We start from the raw sequence: 18,082 nt of genomic DNA, 5'->3' as shown, positions 1-18,082 counted from the left end.
TCTCTCTCTCTCTCTCTCTCTCTCTCTCTCTCTCTCTCTCTCTCTCTCTGTCCTCTATCTGCATGTACATCTGTGTGCCAGAAGAGGGCATCAGATCTCATTATGGATGGTTATGAGCCACCATGTGGTTGCTGGGAATTGAACCCAGGCCAATGCTCTTAACTGCACACTTCCTCCCATAAGCCCACCCTCTTAAACTTCCCTAAACAGCGCCACCCACTGGAGACCAAGTGTTCAAATGCCCATGGTGGACGGTCTCATTTAAACCACCACAACCCTTATAGATTGTGGACAGGAACATGCCCTGGTGGAGGTCCCAGACTGTGCAAGTGGAGAAGAGGAGAGAAAAGGAAGTTTGCATTCATTGCTCTCCTCTTCTGACTGTGGACATGTGACCAGCTGCTTCGGGTTCCTGCTGCCTTGAGTTGCCCACCATAGTAAATTTTGAATCGTGCGCTAAAATGAGCCCTTTCTTCTTCTGGTTGCTTTTGTTAGGGTGTGGTGTCACAGCAGGAGGGAGAGAAAATAAAGCAAGAATCTTCTCCCTTTCTTCCTTCAGTGATTCAAAGCTCTTGCAGCCTGTGTTTGAGGCGTTCCAAAGACTCTGGCCACCAGCACTTTGTGTACCCATGTGACAATGACATGACCCATGGGTGGGCCAGACGGAGAGCGGCGTGACTGCAGTGTGTTAACATTCTCTTTCTACCCTGTTTCAGCTCCATTTGGTTCACTGGAATTCCACGAAATATGAAAATTACAAGACAGCCTCCGAGGGGGAGAACGGGCTGGCGGTGATCGGCGTGTTTCTGAAGGTAGCGTCTTCTGGGCAGGCACGCCTCTCCCACTGAGAATGGCCTTTTGCACACTGCCCCTCACCCCAAAGCAGGGTGTGTTTTACTGTCTGCTGCCCAGGCTAACACTCGTGTGTCTGTGCTATGCAGCTCGGGGCCCATCACGAGGCCCTGCAGAGGCTGGTGGACGTCTTGCCGGAAATAAGACACAAGGTAAGAAGCACCCAAGTTTCCAGAGCATCGACTCACTCGGGAAAACTTCAGAGAGTTTGGCAGAGGCTATGAGGCTCTGGTTCTGGAAAGAGAAGTTAAGGGCCAGTCCTAAGTAAGACTCTTGCCGCTAGCTGGATTTGAAAGTGTTCCCTTTGAGCGTAGAGAGTGTCGGCATGTGTCTGTAATTCTAGCTCTTGAGAAGGCTGAGGCAGGAGGATTGCCAGAAGTTCAAGGCCAGCCTGGGCTACATAATGAGTTCCGGGCTAGCCTGGGTTACAGAATGAGACTCTTTAAAAGCAAACAGAAAGAGGACTCATGTGTGGTTCAGTCGGTGGAGACCACACTGAGTAGGCACAAGGACTTGTGGGTTCAAGCCCCGGCACTGGCATAAACTGTGTGTGATGGTGGGAGACACCTGTAGTCTTGGGAGGTAGGAGGGTCAGAAGTTGAAAATCACCCTTGGGATACTTGGAATCCCGTTTCAGGAGGAGGAGTAATAGGCTCTCTGTATATTACTGCCCACCCACCCCCCAACCCCTCTATGAGACAAGGGTGTTGGACTCCTTGGGATTGCCAAGTCCAACAGCCTGTGGGAGGGTTTGAATCCATCTTGGTTCTTGCTTTACTCAAGCACAATGTCTGGGAGTGATAGTCTTTTAGAGCAGACTGAAATGTCTACCTGCTACGTGTGAGCCTGCAGGCCACCAGCACACCACAAAGGAGACTGAGACCAAGGACAGAGAAGATCTGAAGGGGTGGGGGGAGTAGGGAGCCTGGGTGGTGTACAGGCTGGTGGCAGGGCCCCAGTTCTCCCTGAAGGTGGCCGGGCATTTCTTGTATACCTGAGTATGTTAGCCTGTCTCAAGGGGACGGCAGAATGACAGTGTTGCTTTTCATTAAGAGCAAGCCAGAGGGGACTTTGATGGAAACATGGAAATTCCAAAGAGATGGGTTTATTTATTCAGTACCACAACAAAGAATTCTGAGGCAAAAGGAAGCAAGGTGGCCATTAGACATGGGGACACGGGGACAGAGGAGGCTTCCATCTGTCTTAACAATGGTGAGAGCTGACCTGCAGGAAAACGTGGCCACCCTTTCCTCAAAGCTCACAGGAGCGTTTGATCTACTCCTTGCATCCTCTTGATGTTGAGGTCCAGATGCCCCTTGGGATGGAGACAGATCCCTTCCCCATACTGTTCCGTGCCCTGGAACATCTCAAGGCCAAGGTACTGGGCGCCCAGCTCCTCGCCCTCTTCCTTGCTGGTCCACAGCCAGAACAAAACTGGAGTATGGGATGTTTTCCCAGCTGGCCTCTGCCTCCCACGGGGTGAGAGAGAAAAGAGTCGGCTGCTGAGTGGTGTTTATTCAGGGTCTGTTTGACTTCCTTAGAAGGTTCTGGAGCTACTTTCCCTCACAGGGTGACCACAAGGAAGACATGGGGTCTGGAACTCAGTTCTGGCCCTAGTCACACTAGCCCCCTGCAAATAACCCACAGATTCTAGGAGATAAAAGGACTTGAGGACACGAAAAGCCCAGCCAGGGAGGGCTCCACAGGCTAAAGACTTGGAGACGCTGATGGACCCCGGGTCCAGTGGCTCTCATCTGCAAACTTGGGACTTATAGGGGTGTTTGGTATGTGGTGGAGGTCCTCAGTCAAGAAGTCTTGGGTCCATGGCTCTTGAGATTGCCAGGGAACTATGCGGTTTGATCAAGTGACTTAACTTCTTAGAGCCCCAACTTGCCTGTTTGTGAAATTTGGATCTTAGGAGTGGGCACGGGAGGGCCTTGTTATACAGATTAAAGTGGCATGTTCACAGGGTTGGTCTTTGGTAAACTGATTGGGGCCAGGCCCCAGCTATGGCTCTCAAAGGCTCATCTAGTGTTGTGATGGGGCCGAGGGGGGCAGGGACACTGTGGCACAGATTGGGGTGTTTCAAGCAGCAGCCCAGAACTCAGCTCTGAGAGAGCTCCTACTACCTCGAGGGGCACTTGGGGGGCCTATCAGACTTTAAAATGCTTGAACGTGTTGATTCTGAGGAGGATGGGGAGATGGAGGGAGGAGGCAAGGGACAGGTGGCCTTGGGGTCAGAGCCCTGCTCAGCTGCTCAGTAAGCCCATTCCTGAGGATGGTTTGCTGCAGCTCTGGGCTCCTCCCCTGTTTTTCCACAGCCCAGAATACAATGTCATGGCTCAGGCTGGATGGCCTAGCTGGTTTGGGGTCTCCCTGGACCCTGGAGCTAGGGACTTAAATCCACAGGACTCCCTGCATAGTACTCAGTGTTACTGTCTAAGGGTCTTTTTTTTTTTTTTTTTTTTGGTTTTTCGAGACAGGGTTTTTCTGTGTAGCCCTGGCTGTCCTGGAACTCACTCTGTAGACCAGGCTGGCCTCGAACTCAGAAATCCGCCTGCCTCTGCCTCCCAAATGCTGGGATTAAAGGCGTGCACCACCACCGCCTGGCGTCTAAGGGTCTTGATTGGTTTCATCTTCTCTGTCTCCCTGTCTCCCCACCACCACCAGTGTGGCTGTTCCGGGCCTGCTCGTTTCAGGACCACAGGCACCACTAGGCCGCCAGGCGGTTCATAGGGAAGAGAGACCTCACTCTGCACCCTGGAGCATTGATATCCTGATATGATGAGCAGCATCCAGGTGCTGAGCAGGTGGCACTCCTGCTGCTGAGGTGGCATTTTGTAGGGATCCCCAGTCCCAGGCTGAGGCAAGGTGTCATTCTGCAGACGTCCTTCCTCTGCCTCCTCTTTGTTGACATCAACTTTGTGTGTATGCGGGTATGTGTGCAGGCCTCAGATGTTGGTCCTTAGGTGCTGCCCACCTTAGTCTTTAAGTCTCTCAGTGTCCAAGAGCTCACAGAGGAGGTGAGGCTGGCTGACTGGCCAGTGAGCCCCAGGATCTGCCTGTCTCTGCTTCCCCGGTGCTGGGATTGTTCCAGCATCCACACCCCGCCCAGCTTTCTTACATACCTTCTAAGGGCTAAACTCAGGGTCTCAGGCTTGCAACATAGGCACTGTACAGACGGAGCCATCTCTCCAGCCACTTTGCTTTTGTGCCTCATCCACTAATTCTGGCCACACCAGGTCCTTGATGTTTCTGTTGTCCCTCAGGCTGCTTCTGCCTCAGGACCTTTGCAACCGATGTGCACACGCCGCAGACTCTTCCTTCCTGTCTTTTGCGTTTGTCCTCAGATGCCACCCCGTTAGGCCTCTGGGACCATGCCTTTCCCTGTCCCCCACCTCGCCTTGCTTCCCCACCTTGTTACTTTTCTCCATGTAAGAGTCCCCAGTATAAAGTGCTCGTGTTTTGCTTATTGGCCCTGTGGGAGTCTGCAGAAGGAAGTGGTTCTGTCCGCTTTCTGTCCGTGTTCTCAGCACCAGAGGCAAAATTAGGCTCACGGTCAGCTCAGATAGGCATTTGTGAATAAATGAAAGAAATGCTTGCTGGCATGAGCAAAAGGACAGTGACATCCCACAGGAGCTGAGAGAGTCTTTATGAAACCCAAGAAGCATTGCAAACTCGAACTGTGAACGTGGGGCCTGAGGTGGAGGCCAGGCCGCCTCCAGGAGTCTTGAGAGGAAGGCAGAGAGCTTGAGCAATAGATCAGGAGCAGATGCGGGGTTGGGGGTGTGGGATGGGAGGTGGGGGGTATGGAGAGGGTGGGCTGGCTCCCACCTGCTCCCTGTGACAGGGGAGAACATGAGGGTTGGGGGAGGGGCCCACAGCATGAACACTTTATATGTCAGGCTGCTTGAGAGAGACAAGGCAGCTGGTTAGTTTGTTTTTGTTTGAGACAGGGTTTCTCTGTGGACCAAGATAGTCTCGAACTCAGAGATCCAATCGCCTCTGCCTCCCAAGTGCTGGGATTAAAGGCGTGCGCCACCAGCTGTTTTAAAACTGTAAGATTTATTGGTGGAACAACTGTTGAAAACACATGGTGGGTCCTTAAAATTAAAAGAAGAAAAAACAAACCAAAATAAAAAAAAGAGTCCATCTGGCCCAGCAATCCCATGTATGTGTATTCACCCTGAGAACTGAAGGTTGCCAAGGGCTAACAGCACCACTACCCAGTTCTGGGAGTACTTTTAAGATACTCAGAAGGGAGAAGCAGGCCAAGGGCCCAACATGGGTGAATGCAGATGAAACAGCCTAGTCGCATGGCAGGTGCTTCTCAGCCGGCCATAACACAGGACACACAGAAGCCTCACTCACACCAGTAATTTCAGCACTCGGGAGGAGGGGGCAGGAGGGTCAGGAAACCAAATTTATCCCTGTCTAACAGATTTTGAGGACACCCTGGGCTACACAAGACCCTGTCTCAGCTGGGTATTGTGTCACAGGCCTTTAATCCCAGCACTTAGGAGGCAGAGGCGGCAGATCTCTAAGTTTGAGGCTAGCCTGGTCTACAGAGAGAGTTCCAGGAGAACTGAGGCTAAACAGAGAAACCCTGTCTTAAAAAAACATAAAACCAAACAAACAAACAAAACAGGGTGAGGAAGGAAGGAAGGAAGGCAGGCAGGCTAGCTGTTCTAACACCTACTCTGCATGGCAAACCCTGACAATGACAAGGACATCACAAAGCTCAGTAAAATAAACCAGGTGCAAAGCCAGCTGCAAAGCCAGTTGTGGAAGCACAGGTCTTTAACCCCAGATCTCTGTGAGTTCAAGGCCAGCCAGGGCTATACAAAGGAGACACGTTAACTTATGGGTCTTCAGGTTCAGAGCTAGGAAGTAGTCTGTAGCTTCCAGATGTCAAGGAAGAATGGGAATCAGTGTTGAATGAGGCAGAGAAAGTTCTGGAGATCGATGTGGGTGGTGACTACGTGAAGTGAATGACCTTAAAACCCCCGAATTGTACACTTGAAAAATGTCAAAAATGGGGCTGGAGAGATGGCTCACTGAGTGCTCTTCCAGAGGTCCTGAGTTCAATTCCCAGCAACCACATGGTGGCTCACAACCATCTGTAATGGGATTTGATGCCCTCTTCTGGTGTGTCTGAAGACAGCTACAATATATAAAAAATAATGTCAAATATGGTACTCTCATATATATGTACACACACACACACACACACACACATCTTCTCAGCCAAGGTATATAGGAAGGCATAACTTTTAGGGGAAATAGAACCGTTTGGTAGGAGTCCCTTTTTTTTGTGAAGAAGAGTCATATTTTCTTTATGCTTCCACATATGACAATGGTGGCCACATAACCATTGCTCAGAAAGTTCACTTGGCTGTCAAAGCTATGGTAAGACAGAGAGATGCTTGACTTCTTCCTTGACCTCATATATGCTGGACCCCATGACTGATGGGGCTGTGGTTTTTGTCCTCAGAACACACAGGTGGCCATGGGACCCTTTGACCCTTCTTGTCTGCTGCCTGCCTGCCAGGATTACTGGACCTACCCTGGCTCCCTCACCACCCCACCACTGGCTGAGTCAGTCACCTGGATCGTGCAGAAGACACCCATTGAGGTGTCCTCGAGCCAGGTGAGCACTCCAGCTGAGTCACAGGCCCCAAAAGAGGTCATTTTTACCTGCCTCTTCATCCAGGTGTCATGGTAGGGCATTGCTGGACTCCATTTTCTGGTCCACCTGTGTTTGTGTGTTGTGGAGGTCTAAAGTCAACCTCTGGTTGTCACTAGGTGGGTACCATTCACCTTGTGCTTTGAGATAAGGTGTCTCATTGGCCTGAAACTCACCCACAAGGCTGACTACTGAGCTCCAGGATCTGGCTCTGCTCCCCCAGTGCTGGGATTACAAGAGCAAACCATCATGTATTCTAGAGTCAAACTCAAGCACATTACTGTCTGAGCCACACCTCCCCAGTCCCACTGGCATATTTGAGATGTTCCCAAACTGCTAGAAGGGTTTTCTATTCGCATGAGAGTCACTGAGTGCGAGGCCCCATGATCACATTTTGGGGCAGCATGCATCATGTATGAAGCTAACATATGTCATATTCCCTGAGGTGGGTCCAGGTGTGATCACTGTCCTGAGTTAAACAGCTCAGCCAGGCTGTGCCTGGGAAGGCCCATCTGTGTAAGAATGAACGTCATTCTCCAATGGGACCTTTCTGTTTGCCTTTGGGAAAGGTGGTTTTCTTTCTCGGCGGGGGGGGGGGGGGCCCCCAAAACAAAAATGTGATTAACTGGCCCTGATGAGTTCCTGACCATCTCAATGTAGTTCAGTGGGGAGTTGTAAATGTGTACATTAACAAAAAAAATGTATATCATGGCACATACCCAGGGGACTCCTTCCCTACCTAAGTGGCTCACTCAGTGGTTGGCAAGTCGGTGCTGGCTGTTGGCTGGGCCTCAGTACCCTCCTGTGACATTTCTTTGGGACCACTGGGGTTCCCTCATGTCTTTGGGCTCTCGCCACCATGCCTCTAGTGAACCCTTAGGTGTCATGGAGTCATGGATTCACTATGCTGTGTTCTGTTGGCCACTCCTGATTCAGTGTGGGAGGGGACACCGTGCCTGCATCAGCTCACCATGGCTGCCCTCTGTTCCAGCTGTCCGAATTCCGCACACTCTTGTTCTCTGGGCGAGGGGAAGACGAGGAGGTGATGGTGAACAACTACCGCCCGCCCCAGCCCCTCAGGGACCGCAAAGTCCGTTCGTCATTCCGAGTCGATAGGACGTGAATGAGGTCTTAATCTCAGGATGAAGTCTGTAAAGATAGGGAAAGGGGGGCGCGTGTTTCCGAGGGTGTCATATGGCATGGCGCCTGGATTAAAAGAGAAGGCGAAACCATTGCTCCAGTCAACCTGCTTTGCTGTTGTTGCAAGTAAGAGATACATTTTAAAGAAAACCTGCTTTGCTGTTGTTGCAACTAAGAGATACATTTTAAAGAAACCCAAGCAGAGCTGGAGGGACAGTTCAGCCCACTGAGTGCTTGCCTCATGCCCCAAGGACCTCAGTTCAGATCCCCTGCATCCATACAAAAAGCCAACGACAACAGAGTGAGCATCTAAGCCTCAACATGGAAAATGGAGACAGGTGGATCCCTGGAAGCTTGCAGGCCAGCCGGCTGGGACTGTGTCGCAAAAGTCAAAACCGGTGAGAGGTAAAATGTGGGAGGTGTCTGAGGACTGACATGAGACATTGCCCTCTGACATCTACATGCAAAGAATGTACACACTTGCATCTATACATACACATGCACCAAAACGCCCAAATCTCTCTCTCTCCCTCTCCCTCTCTCTCTCTCTCTCTCTCTCTCTCTCTCTCTCTCTCTCACACACACACAGAGAGAGAGAGAGAGAGACAGAGACAGAGACAGAGACAGAGACAGAGAGCCAGAGACAAAGAAACTTAAGTTTATAGAGTAGAACTCTGAGCAGAAGACCCAGAAGGCCACAAGGTGGCCTTCAAGACTGAGCAAACTGTAGGATGTGGTGGCTCATGGTTTTAATCCCGGTACTGGGGAGGCAGAATGGGTGGATCTCTGTGAGTTCAAGGCCAGCCTGGTTTACATAGTGAGTTCCACGTCAGCCAGGGCTACGTAGTAAGACCCTGTCTCAACAAAATAAAAACAAAAATCCAAAAACAAAAACTGAACAAATTAAAAAAAGACTCCCCGGACAGATTGTTTTGTCTACCTCTCAGCTCCTGTTCTTTCCTCTCTGCATGTGGAAGTCATCTGTGGCGTATTGCTAGGGCCACCTGGAGTCCTCAGCAACATAGAGGGTGGGACCAATATCCTTTTCTTCAGTGTCAAACCTGGGACGCCTGTAACACAGCATGAAGGGCTGGGTGGCTTAGAGAGCCAGACGGAGTCCATTCTTAGATTTAGGGGAGAGAATCGCTGGCTGTCTTGGAACTCAGCGTCATCAAGGTTTGCTCTCCCCACTGCTGGCTTTACGGCCACAAATCGTCATTCTTTCCCCTCACTCCGTATTTCCACAGTCACCTTCCCCTCCTGTGGTCTGGCCCGACTGCCTCAGAAAGACCCCTCATGGTTACCTGGTGTCCATGCACAGCCCAGGATCACACACAGCTCCATAACCATGTCCTTAATCCCACTGCAGAGTCCCCGAGGTCAGGTCACACATCCACGGGGCCAAAGATTTAGATGTGGGTGTCTCTGAGGAGCACCACCACAGGCCCTGCATCCCTTGATCTCCAGGAAGAGATGCAGTATGACGTGAGAGGCCTTGACAGGTGAGACATGCTGGGCGGTGGTGGCGCACGCCTTTAATCCCAGCACTTGGGAGGCAGGAGCAGGTGGATTTCTGAGTTTGAGGCCAGCCCGGTCTACAGAGTGAGTTCCAGGACAGCCAGGGCTACACAGAGAACCAAAAAAAAAAAAAAAAAAAGGTGAGACATGCACCCCCACACCACACTGCTGCCAGACACCCCTCTGTTGGGCGCCTTTTCTCTGGAAAAAACAGCTGGTATGCTCAACTCTCAGGGCCTCAACTACCTTCCTGGACGCCTCACCTGCTTGTGATGCTATGGAGAGAGAAGTGCCCTAAGCGGGGTGTATAGCCTCAGTCCACCACACTAGCCACTAGTGTGGCTGGGGCCTCGGTGGTGACCCCTCTACAAACATCACCCCCATGGTACCGTCATCTCCAACTGCCTCACCCAGCTCCATCAGGCTGGGTCTCTAGCTTCTTACCTTTTCCTGGGATACTCCACCCTCAGATGCCCACGTAGGTCGCCCCTGCCTCGGTCTCTCTGACAATGGCCCATTACAGAACAATCACCCTCCGTCACACTCTGCTCCTTATCCCTATTGTGTTTTCTTCTGAGCTCTCTCTCAGCCCAGTGTATCCAATGTGTTCTGTGATCCTTTGGCTTCTGTTATCCTTTATGATCAGCCCCCTGGGATTCAGACTCCAATGGAACGAAGACAGTCAGTCCCAAGGGGGGGGGGGGCTGTGTCTCTAGAGTCTAGGAGATGGCTCAGCACATGGCAAGGGTCCTCAATGTTTATTTCATGGAGGAATCGGAGCTGTCTCCTGCGAATGCACCTGCTCTGACCAGCGCACAGGTGAACCAGCACACAGCATCCAGCTTCAGAAAGCCAAGGACTACCTGGGGCTGGGGCTCCATCACCTCCATTCCAGATGCCACCTCAGCCTTTTGAGGATTTTTTTTTTTAACTGCTTGCTCGCTTGGAAGAAGGAAAAAATGCCATTCATGTGGTAGTGATTGCTTTTAAGGCGTTACAACTTTCCCTCAGGTGGAAACTCGGTTCAACTGCCTTGTCGCATTATCTTCAGACATCGCTTCCTGCCAGGTATGCAATGAAAAACACAACACGGAAAAATAAGCAAGCCCCGGTCTGTCTCCCAAGGCACACTGTGTTTTGCTGGAGGGGAAAATAAAAAATAAATATGTACTCTGGTCCACAAATAGCATGTCGAATCAAAGAGAGCCTGCGTAGTCCTTGGGTTTACTTTGGCAGCTCCCAACCCAGAGCTTCCTATGGTGTCAACAGCCTGCAGCGGGGTCTAGGCAGTGTCCTGGAGCAGCTATAGAAAGTCACCCTGGGCTTCCTGGCATGCCTCCTCCTGGAAGAGTGTAGAGGCTACTGTGCATCTGTGACCACGGCAGTAGCTGGCCCAGGTGCAGCAGATGCCTGAAGGCCACTCTTGACTTCCAGGAATGTTGGGTGTCTTGGCTGCCACAGCTGGCGGCAGAGTATGAGAGGCTCAGGTGGCTCTGTCACTATAGACAGGATACCAGAGGGCAACTAATCACCTTGCCTTTGGTTGGAACCCAATGTCCATTCTTGAGATTTGAGGAAACACAATCTTCAAGTCTCTAGCAGAGGGACTTCAGTCCATGCGAACAAGTGGCTGCAACAAGACAGGTCCCCACCCAGAGGCTCCTGACGGACAGGTGTGTCTTCTGGTCACGTGTGATAGCGCAAACCTGTAACTATAGCGCATGAGATGCTGGGGCAGAGACTTGATAACCTGTCTGTTTTTTTGTCTTTCAGTGCTGGGTCGATAGATGACCGCCAGCATGCTTGGCTTTTTGTAAAGAATGGATACCCAGGTCCTCATGCTTGCGTGTCCCAGTCCTCTGAGACTCAAGCAGCAAGGGGGAAGCAGCATCAAGGACAGATAATTCCTGAATCTCAAATGCAGGCATAGAGCTGCTTCCACCAGACCAGACCGTTTGGAAAACCTGATCAGAAAGGAGCTTGGGCCTCAGGTTCTTTGAGCAACAGGGCTCTCTTCTGGGTGTGCCAGGAAGTGGGATTGGGGCCCTGCTCTCAGGATTTGAGCCTGGGATGAGTCACAGAGGAGCCACATGAGTCATTCATGAGTGTCCATTTTCATGGGCTCTCAGAGGCAGAGATGGAGGCACCTGTGAGGAGGGAGGGGCTTAGCACCACAGTACCTCCTGGGCACATCCAACAAGAACTCAGACAGGATCCTGCAGTGACTATTTCCTCTGAGGGCAAGGATGCTTTTGCTTCCTAAAAAATTTCCCTTTTGTTAGCTATTTTTAAAAAGTCATGTTAGCCTGGAGACACTGAAACACTTTCAGGAAGAGTTCTGAGCCTGGACACATTGCTACAAAACTACAAACAAAACGAGAAGAAAGGCCTTTGATATCAGCCCTCAAAGCAGCAGGGCAAAAAAACACAAAGGATCCTGCCTCCCTCGCAAGTCCTGGTCTGCTCAGAGACGGCACACCATTGTCTTCAGAATAGCTGGCCCAACTTTCAAAGTTCAAGGTTCTGTCCTTGGGCTCTGGTGTTACTTTCTCCGTGTTTAAGAATGTCAATGTGTGGGAACTCTTGCTGGGTCTCCAAGAAGAGGCCACATTTGACCAATCACCCAGTACTGCCTCGTTGGGACAATAGCCACAGTCTCCGCAGTGATGGCTGTCCCCCCACCTTACCCCAATCCTCCCCTCATCCTCTACCCATTCTGTGTAACCTAGGCCGTCAGTCTCTATCAGCCCCGGAGAATGTACAGCCATTCTAAGAGAACTGAGAGTTACTCCCCCTTCTCCTTGCTGGATACCCAATTTTTTAATTCCCCCGAAGTAGTGTCCTTGGGGAAGTCCCCAAGGCCTGGCTGTGTTCATGTTCAGCTGTGTTCTGTGGTCAATGGGTCCTGCACGGCTCAAGCCTCTGTTGACAGTGGGGACTGTTATGCCCACCACCATTGCCCAACTTGACACTCAGAGGCCCCTTCAAGCCCATGGCTCCTACATCTATTGACCCAGGGCCACAGAGACTTAGGGATGCCTGGTCTCTTCAGTCCCTACTCCCCACATTTAAGGAATCAGTGGGTCCTGTCAGTGGGGCACTGAGGCCAGTCAAACCTTACTGATTCCTGTTTGTCTCACGCTGTATCAGGCCCTGACCAGCCTTCCTCCACAGCCAAGCTGTTTGGCTTAGCCGTTGCCCTTCCTCTCCCCATTCTCACCAAATTTACTTCTCTGAATTGGGGGAGTGTCTGCGTGTGTGGTGATGAGGCAGACATGATCCTTCAGCCTCCTGTTCCAGAAGCTTCTTGTGGTACGGAGGTTTAAGCACCTGTTTCTCTTGGAGGGAGCTGGGTCCTTCTCTCTTGCAGAACAGTTGTGTATGTGACACCATGAATGTTTGCAAGAGCCACTCCTTCCCTCCCTTAACCTCCGCCTCAGCCATCCTCCCTGCCCATAGGCCCCCCTGGGCCATCCCTGTGTCCAGGGAGACAGCGGGGAGCAGCTTGCTTCCGCCATCACCCGAGGAGCTGTAAAGGAATGGGGGCAACATGCTTCACTCATGTTTGAGACAGGGCCTCACACAGCCCACACTGGCCTAGAACACGTGATCCTCCTGCCTCAGCTTGCCGAGTGTTGGGTTTACTTTACAGGCGTGGACCACCAGGCATTTTGATCATGGCTTTTTTGGGTTCAGGGGTAGAGTCTGTGTCCACAGCAGGAAGGAGAGAGGCCAGCTGTGTTTCTAAGATTCGGATTAATCTCATCAGAATTTCCTGTCAGCGTGGGGATTTTTTTCTCAGTAGCGCTCAGATGCTTCTGAATTTTAAAATTATCTTTAAGCGAGGTAAATTCTGCTGATCCTTTTTAGTGGATTCTGAGGGCCGTCTCGTACACATCCTCTCAAACATATGACCCCAAATGTGGTCATACCCACTATAATGGCAGAGGAGTGTGTGTGCGTGCTTGTGCGTGTGTGCGCGTGCATGAGTGTGTGTGTGTACTCACACATGGCGCAGTCCTTTGTTTTACTTCATACGAGCAGTTGACTCTATTTTAATCTTTTCACCCCAACAATTATTTATTGGCCGTGTGCTTGGACCACAGGGCAGTTAGGGTACATTTAGAAGTGTGCTGGGGTGGGACAGGCCTGTAACCCCACCCAGTGCTTGAGAGGTGGAGGCTGGCAGACCTTTGAGCGCTTGAACCCAGCCTGGTCTACATAGCAAGTAGCAGGCTAACCCAGGGCTGCATAGTGAGAGAGACCCTATCTTAAAAACAACAGGCCTGTGGCCTTGGGTGAAAGGTGTGTGCTTCTGGGGGAGCCCTGACCTCAGAGCCGAGGCAAGCACACGTGATCCACACTAGAGGTGTTCAGTGTGAGAAAGGCAGGGATGAAGCGGAGTGGGGAGGGGGCATGCAGGGCTGGGGCGCTCTGAGGAATTAAAGCAGAGTGAGCGGAGACAGAGGGACTAGCAAAGCCTTAGAGACGAGAGACCTCGCTCCACCAGCCGGATAGGCCTGTGGGGCTGCCCAGGAGTAGGAGCAGGAGATCTAGTGTGGCCTTTTGATTTTTGAGACAGGGCTCCGTGTAGTCCAGGCTAGCCTAGAACACATGATCCTCCTGCCTCAGCTTCCGGTGTCTTTGATTAGTTGATAGGTGTTTGGCCACCCAGTATTCATGGGTGAGGGGATCAAATTTCTTCTTTCCCAGAGCCCAGATGATCCCAACTTGTTCCTCCACTGGCTTCAAGGTACAGCAGGCTCCCACTCTCTGCAGGGGCATTGAGAACCCGGGGCTGTGTGTGTGGAGGAAGTCGCAGTTCATTCGGGAAAGGCTCGTGGCGTGTACTTGGAGTCCACGCACCTGTGAGTTGGGCTTTCAAAAATGACTAGTGAGGCAAAACAGAAACAGGCTCACGGAGCCCCGAGCCCCAAGAGGGTCCAGTTATCTTCCAGTGCAAGAGACACTAGGTTCCAGGCCTATAATTCCAGCACTGGGAGCCAGAGTCTGGCAATCCAGGGGGTGGACTGGCTAGGCGGCCTAGCCTACTCAGCTGGTTCCAGGCCTATGTAAACCCTCTTTCAAAATATAAGGGGTTGCGGGGGTGGGGAGGGGTGGGAAGGCACAGAGGTCAAGAGCACTTTCTGCTCTTTCAGAGGACTCAAGTTCAGTTCCCAACACTCACGGTGGCTTACAATCCCCTGTAACCCGAGTTACGGGGAACTCAATGCCCTCCTCTGTCCTCTGAGGGCACCAGGCACACACACGGGACACAGATACACATGCAGCTAAAATACTCATCCACATAAAACAAATCTTTTTTTTTTTAAATTAAGTATTTTAAACAAAACAAAAACAAAAAAACTGAGGCAGGGTTCGTAAACGGCTCAGCAGGTAAAGGTGCTTGCAGCCAATCCGAAGGACCTGAGTTCAACTCTTGGAACTGATGTGGCAGAGAGTGGCGGAACTCCACACAGATTTCCATCTGCAGAAATGTTCTGGTTACTGTGCCTCTGCTGTGGCTTTTCGTGGGTAGATGTGAGCAGACTTCTCCTCATCCAAGATAGGGCACTGAGAGACCCAGTTCCATCCAAGTCCAGGTTGGGGAGTGTGGTGGTTTGAATATGCTCAGCCCAGGGAGTGCACTATTAGAAAGTATGGGCCTGTTGGTGTAGGTGTGGCCTTGTTGGAATAGATATGTCATTGTGGCTGTGGGCCTTAAGACCCTCATCCTAGCTGGGCAGAGGTGGCACACACCTTTAATCCCAGCACTTGGGAGGCAGAGGCAGGTGAATTTCTGAGTTCGAGGCCAGCCTGGTCTACAGAGTGTGTTCCAGGACAGCTAAGGCTATACAGAGAAACCCTGTCTCAAAAAAACAAAAAGAAAAAAAGGATAGAAAAAAACCCCTCATCCTAGCTGCCTGGAAGCCAGTATTCTGCTAGCAGCCTTCAGATGAAGATGTAGAACTCTCAGCTCCTCCTGCACCATGCCTGTCTGGATGCTGCCATGCTCCCACCTTGATGATAATGGACTGAACCACTGAACCTGTAAGCCAGCCCCAATTAAATGCTGTCCTTATAAGAGTTGCCTTGGTCAGCCGGGTGGTGGTGGCACATGCCTTTAATCCTAGCACATGGGAGGCAGAGGCAGGTGGATTTCTGAGTTCAAGGCCAGCCTGGTCTACAGAGTGAGTTCCAGGACAGCCAGGACTACACAGAGAAACCCTGTCTCGAAAAACCAAAAAAAAAAAAAAAAAAAAAAAAAAAAAGAAAGAAAGAAAGAAAGAAAGAAAAGAAAAAGGAAAAGAAAAAAAGAAGAGTTGCCTTGATTATGGTGTCTGTTCACAGCAGTAGAACCCTAACTAAGACAGTGAGTGAGCGAGCTTACTGTACCCAGTTACTTACAGCAGCATAGGTGACCAGAGAGCAATAGCAACACTAAGTCCCACCTTTACCTCCTCAGTCAACCTTCAACCTCCCAAATACTCTGCCACACCCAGAGACCACATGTACCTAGAGTGGGAGAGCACAGATGGGCAGCACAGGCAGGAGGGGGGCTCCGATGACCCTCTCCACCCCTTTCTTCTTCTGTGAAGGACTGTAAGAGGTACTCACTCTCGTTTCAAGATGGAGATGGGAAGACAGGGCTTCCCAATGCTCAGTCAGCCCAACACCATTTTAAATAAATTACTGACCAGTTGAAGTGCTAGGCACTAGGAATACACACCGGGAGCCCCCTAAGTGAGGAAGTTTAACAAGACACTGCTCCTCAATCCACCAGTAGATGGCGCCCCTGGAAAACATTTCAGAGTCTTAGCTGTTTGAAAAGGAGTTTGAAAAGGGACAACAGAGACAAAACACAGCAACGCTGCTTTGCAGGAAGAAATCTCAGGCCTTACCTCTTGGGGACATTCACTGGGCATGGTCACTCTTCCTGGAAAGGACCACAGCAGCTTCCCAGGACCCCAGTCCCCAGGCATCAAACCTCCCAACTGTCCCAGAGCACAGGTCCCCCTCTGCTTTCTTCCTTTCTCTGAGCTCCAGACCTAGAAAAGCCATTTAAGCCTGCTGTGTTCCTCCAGGACCACCCTTCTTGGTCTCTGGTAGTGGCCTTGGCTTAATTATGGTTGCCATTTTATACCTCCTTGGACTATTGCTATCTCTGCCTCAAATCAAAGCTTCCCCATGGCTACTATGCAGAACCTAGCTACTGTGAACGGGGAGACTCCAAAAGAAGCAAGGGTTAGCCACCCACAGGTGAGAGGTGAGCAGGTTGCTTGCCTTGAGGTAGGAGGCCATGAGGGCACGAATACTGGGCAGGCAAGTTACACAACGGCAAAGTTGCTTCCCTCATTTATCAGGTGTTTCTCAGAGTTGCCTCGTGTCCTGTTAAAGTAGGCGCCGTACCTTGGAATCTTAGCAATGCCTCGGTGGGTTGGTGGTATGCTTCTCACCCTCTGAAAGGACCATGTAAAGAATGAGAAGCAAGCTTCTCAATCTTCCCAGAGCCATCAATTTAGGCAGTCTGTCGTCTGGCATGTTAATGTTGGTGTGACCTTTCAGCTCCGTGGCTTCCCACTGCTCAGGCTACAGGGACGCCGGCTTGTCATTGCGCGTGAATGGCTGACATACTGGATGCGGGGAGGTGGCTCCAGTGACCCTTTGAGTCCTCTGGCTGAACACCTCCCTGTCCTGTCCTGGGACTCCAAGGACAGCCCTGGCATTCGTGGCTGCAGCTATACATCCAGATATGGCGAGAAGTTTGAATTTCCTCGTTGGTCATGTCTCAGGAGCGGGAAAGGCTTGGAAGACTGGGTCCTTACAAGTCTGAAGGTTCTTCTTGAATTAACACCCCCCCCAAGTCTGTTAGCTTACCTGGGGGACTCCTTTGGGCAGAAAAAGGAACAGTTGGTGAAAAGGAGGGGGTCTTGGGGCTTCCTGGTCTGACCTTGATCAATGAAACTTTCCAAGTGCACCTGTCAGCTCAAAGTACCATGGGGGGGGGGCGGGGCAGGGACCAGGCTTAGGATGTTGAATCTTTCAGATGTGCGACCACGTTATCTCAAAAGCCCTCTTACCTAAGATTTCCTAAGAATGACAAGCTAAAGCCCTCTCGCCCTACATCCTGCCTTTAAAATCCCTATATAGATTGGGCAGGTACCCTTCTTCTAAAGCTTGCTTCTCCGGGTTGGGTGTACCACTAGACGAGCTTTTGACAATACTCTCCTTGGGACCAGATGGATATCTAAGTCCAGGAATGAGCTGGCTACAATCCTGACCTATTCCCCTCGGCTTCCTCCAGAGCTGATGGATCATTTCACTCTCAGACTCGTTTCCTCTGGACCAAGCTGAACCAGTAAGCGTGCCTCACCCCACGACCCACCCCCATTTATCTTAGAAACGGAATCTATCCTCCACCTCTCAGAGGTACTGGATTAGCACCCAGGTGGAAGGGGAGATAAATACCCGCGAGGCAGGGCCAGGATTCCCGGCAGGTGACGAGAGTACACATTGAGCCACCCTTCCGGTGCTTTCAACCCTGGCCACTGCTCTTCACCGCCTGGGGCGGGAGAAGAAGCACGCCCTCACCAATTGGCCGGAACAACCCGCACAGAGGGACATGTGAGGAGGTGTGAGCCGACCCTCCTACAGCCCTCGGGTCTGGTGAAACACACCGCGATGTGCCTCTCACACACACTATCCGCTGTGTCAGCGCTCCACGTGCTCTAACAGGCCTGGGGGCGGGGCCCGCGGAGGAGGCGGAGTCGCTCGGACGGAGGTGGGCGGAGCCTTCCCGGACGGACCAACGGCAGCTGCGAAGGGCGGGGCCTGGAGGGCGGGTAACGGTAGAGATAAAAAGGCCGCGCGGGCGGGGCGGGCGCA

At 51.5% G+C, this 18,082-nt stretch overlaps 1 protein-coding gene across 1 annotated transcript in view; it reads left to right on the top strand.

Annotated features, from left to right (window-relative positions):
* The window catches only part of Ca5a (carbonic anhydrase 5A), a 30,210-nt gene extending 19,827 nt beyond the window's left edge, over positions 1-10,383 (top strand). Inside the window, exons 4-7 of the mRNA XM_028753131.1 lie at positions 717-812; positions 942-1,004; positions 6,347-6,502; positions 7,530-10,383. Coding sequence (XP_028608964.1) covers positions 717-812; positions 942-1,004; positions 6,347-6,502; positions 7,530-7,661 — 447 coding nt within the window. The 3' untranslated portion in view covers positions 7,662-10,383. The remainder of the gene's footprint in view (positions 1-716; positions 813-941; positions 1,005-6,346; positions 6,503-7,529) is intronic.
* The last annotated feature ends 7,699 nt before the right edge of the window (positions 10,384-18,082 follow it).

Source organism: Grammomys surdaster, unplaced genomic scaffold (assembly GCF_004785775.1).
Source record: "Grammomys surdaster isolate TR1022 unplaced genomic scaffold, NIH_TR_1.0 128, whole genome shotgun sequence".
NCBI classification, from domain to species: Eukaryota; Metazoa; Chordata; class Mammalia; order Rodentia; family Muridae; genus Grammomys; species Grammomys surdaster.
The sequence above is the reverse complement of the archived record's forward strand: the minus strand, read 5'-3'. Positions and strand labels throughout refer to the sequence as shown.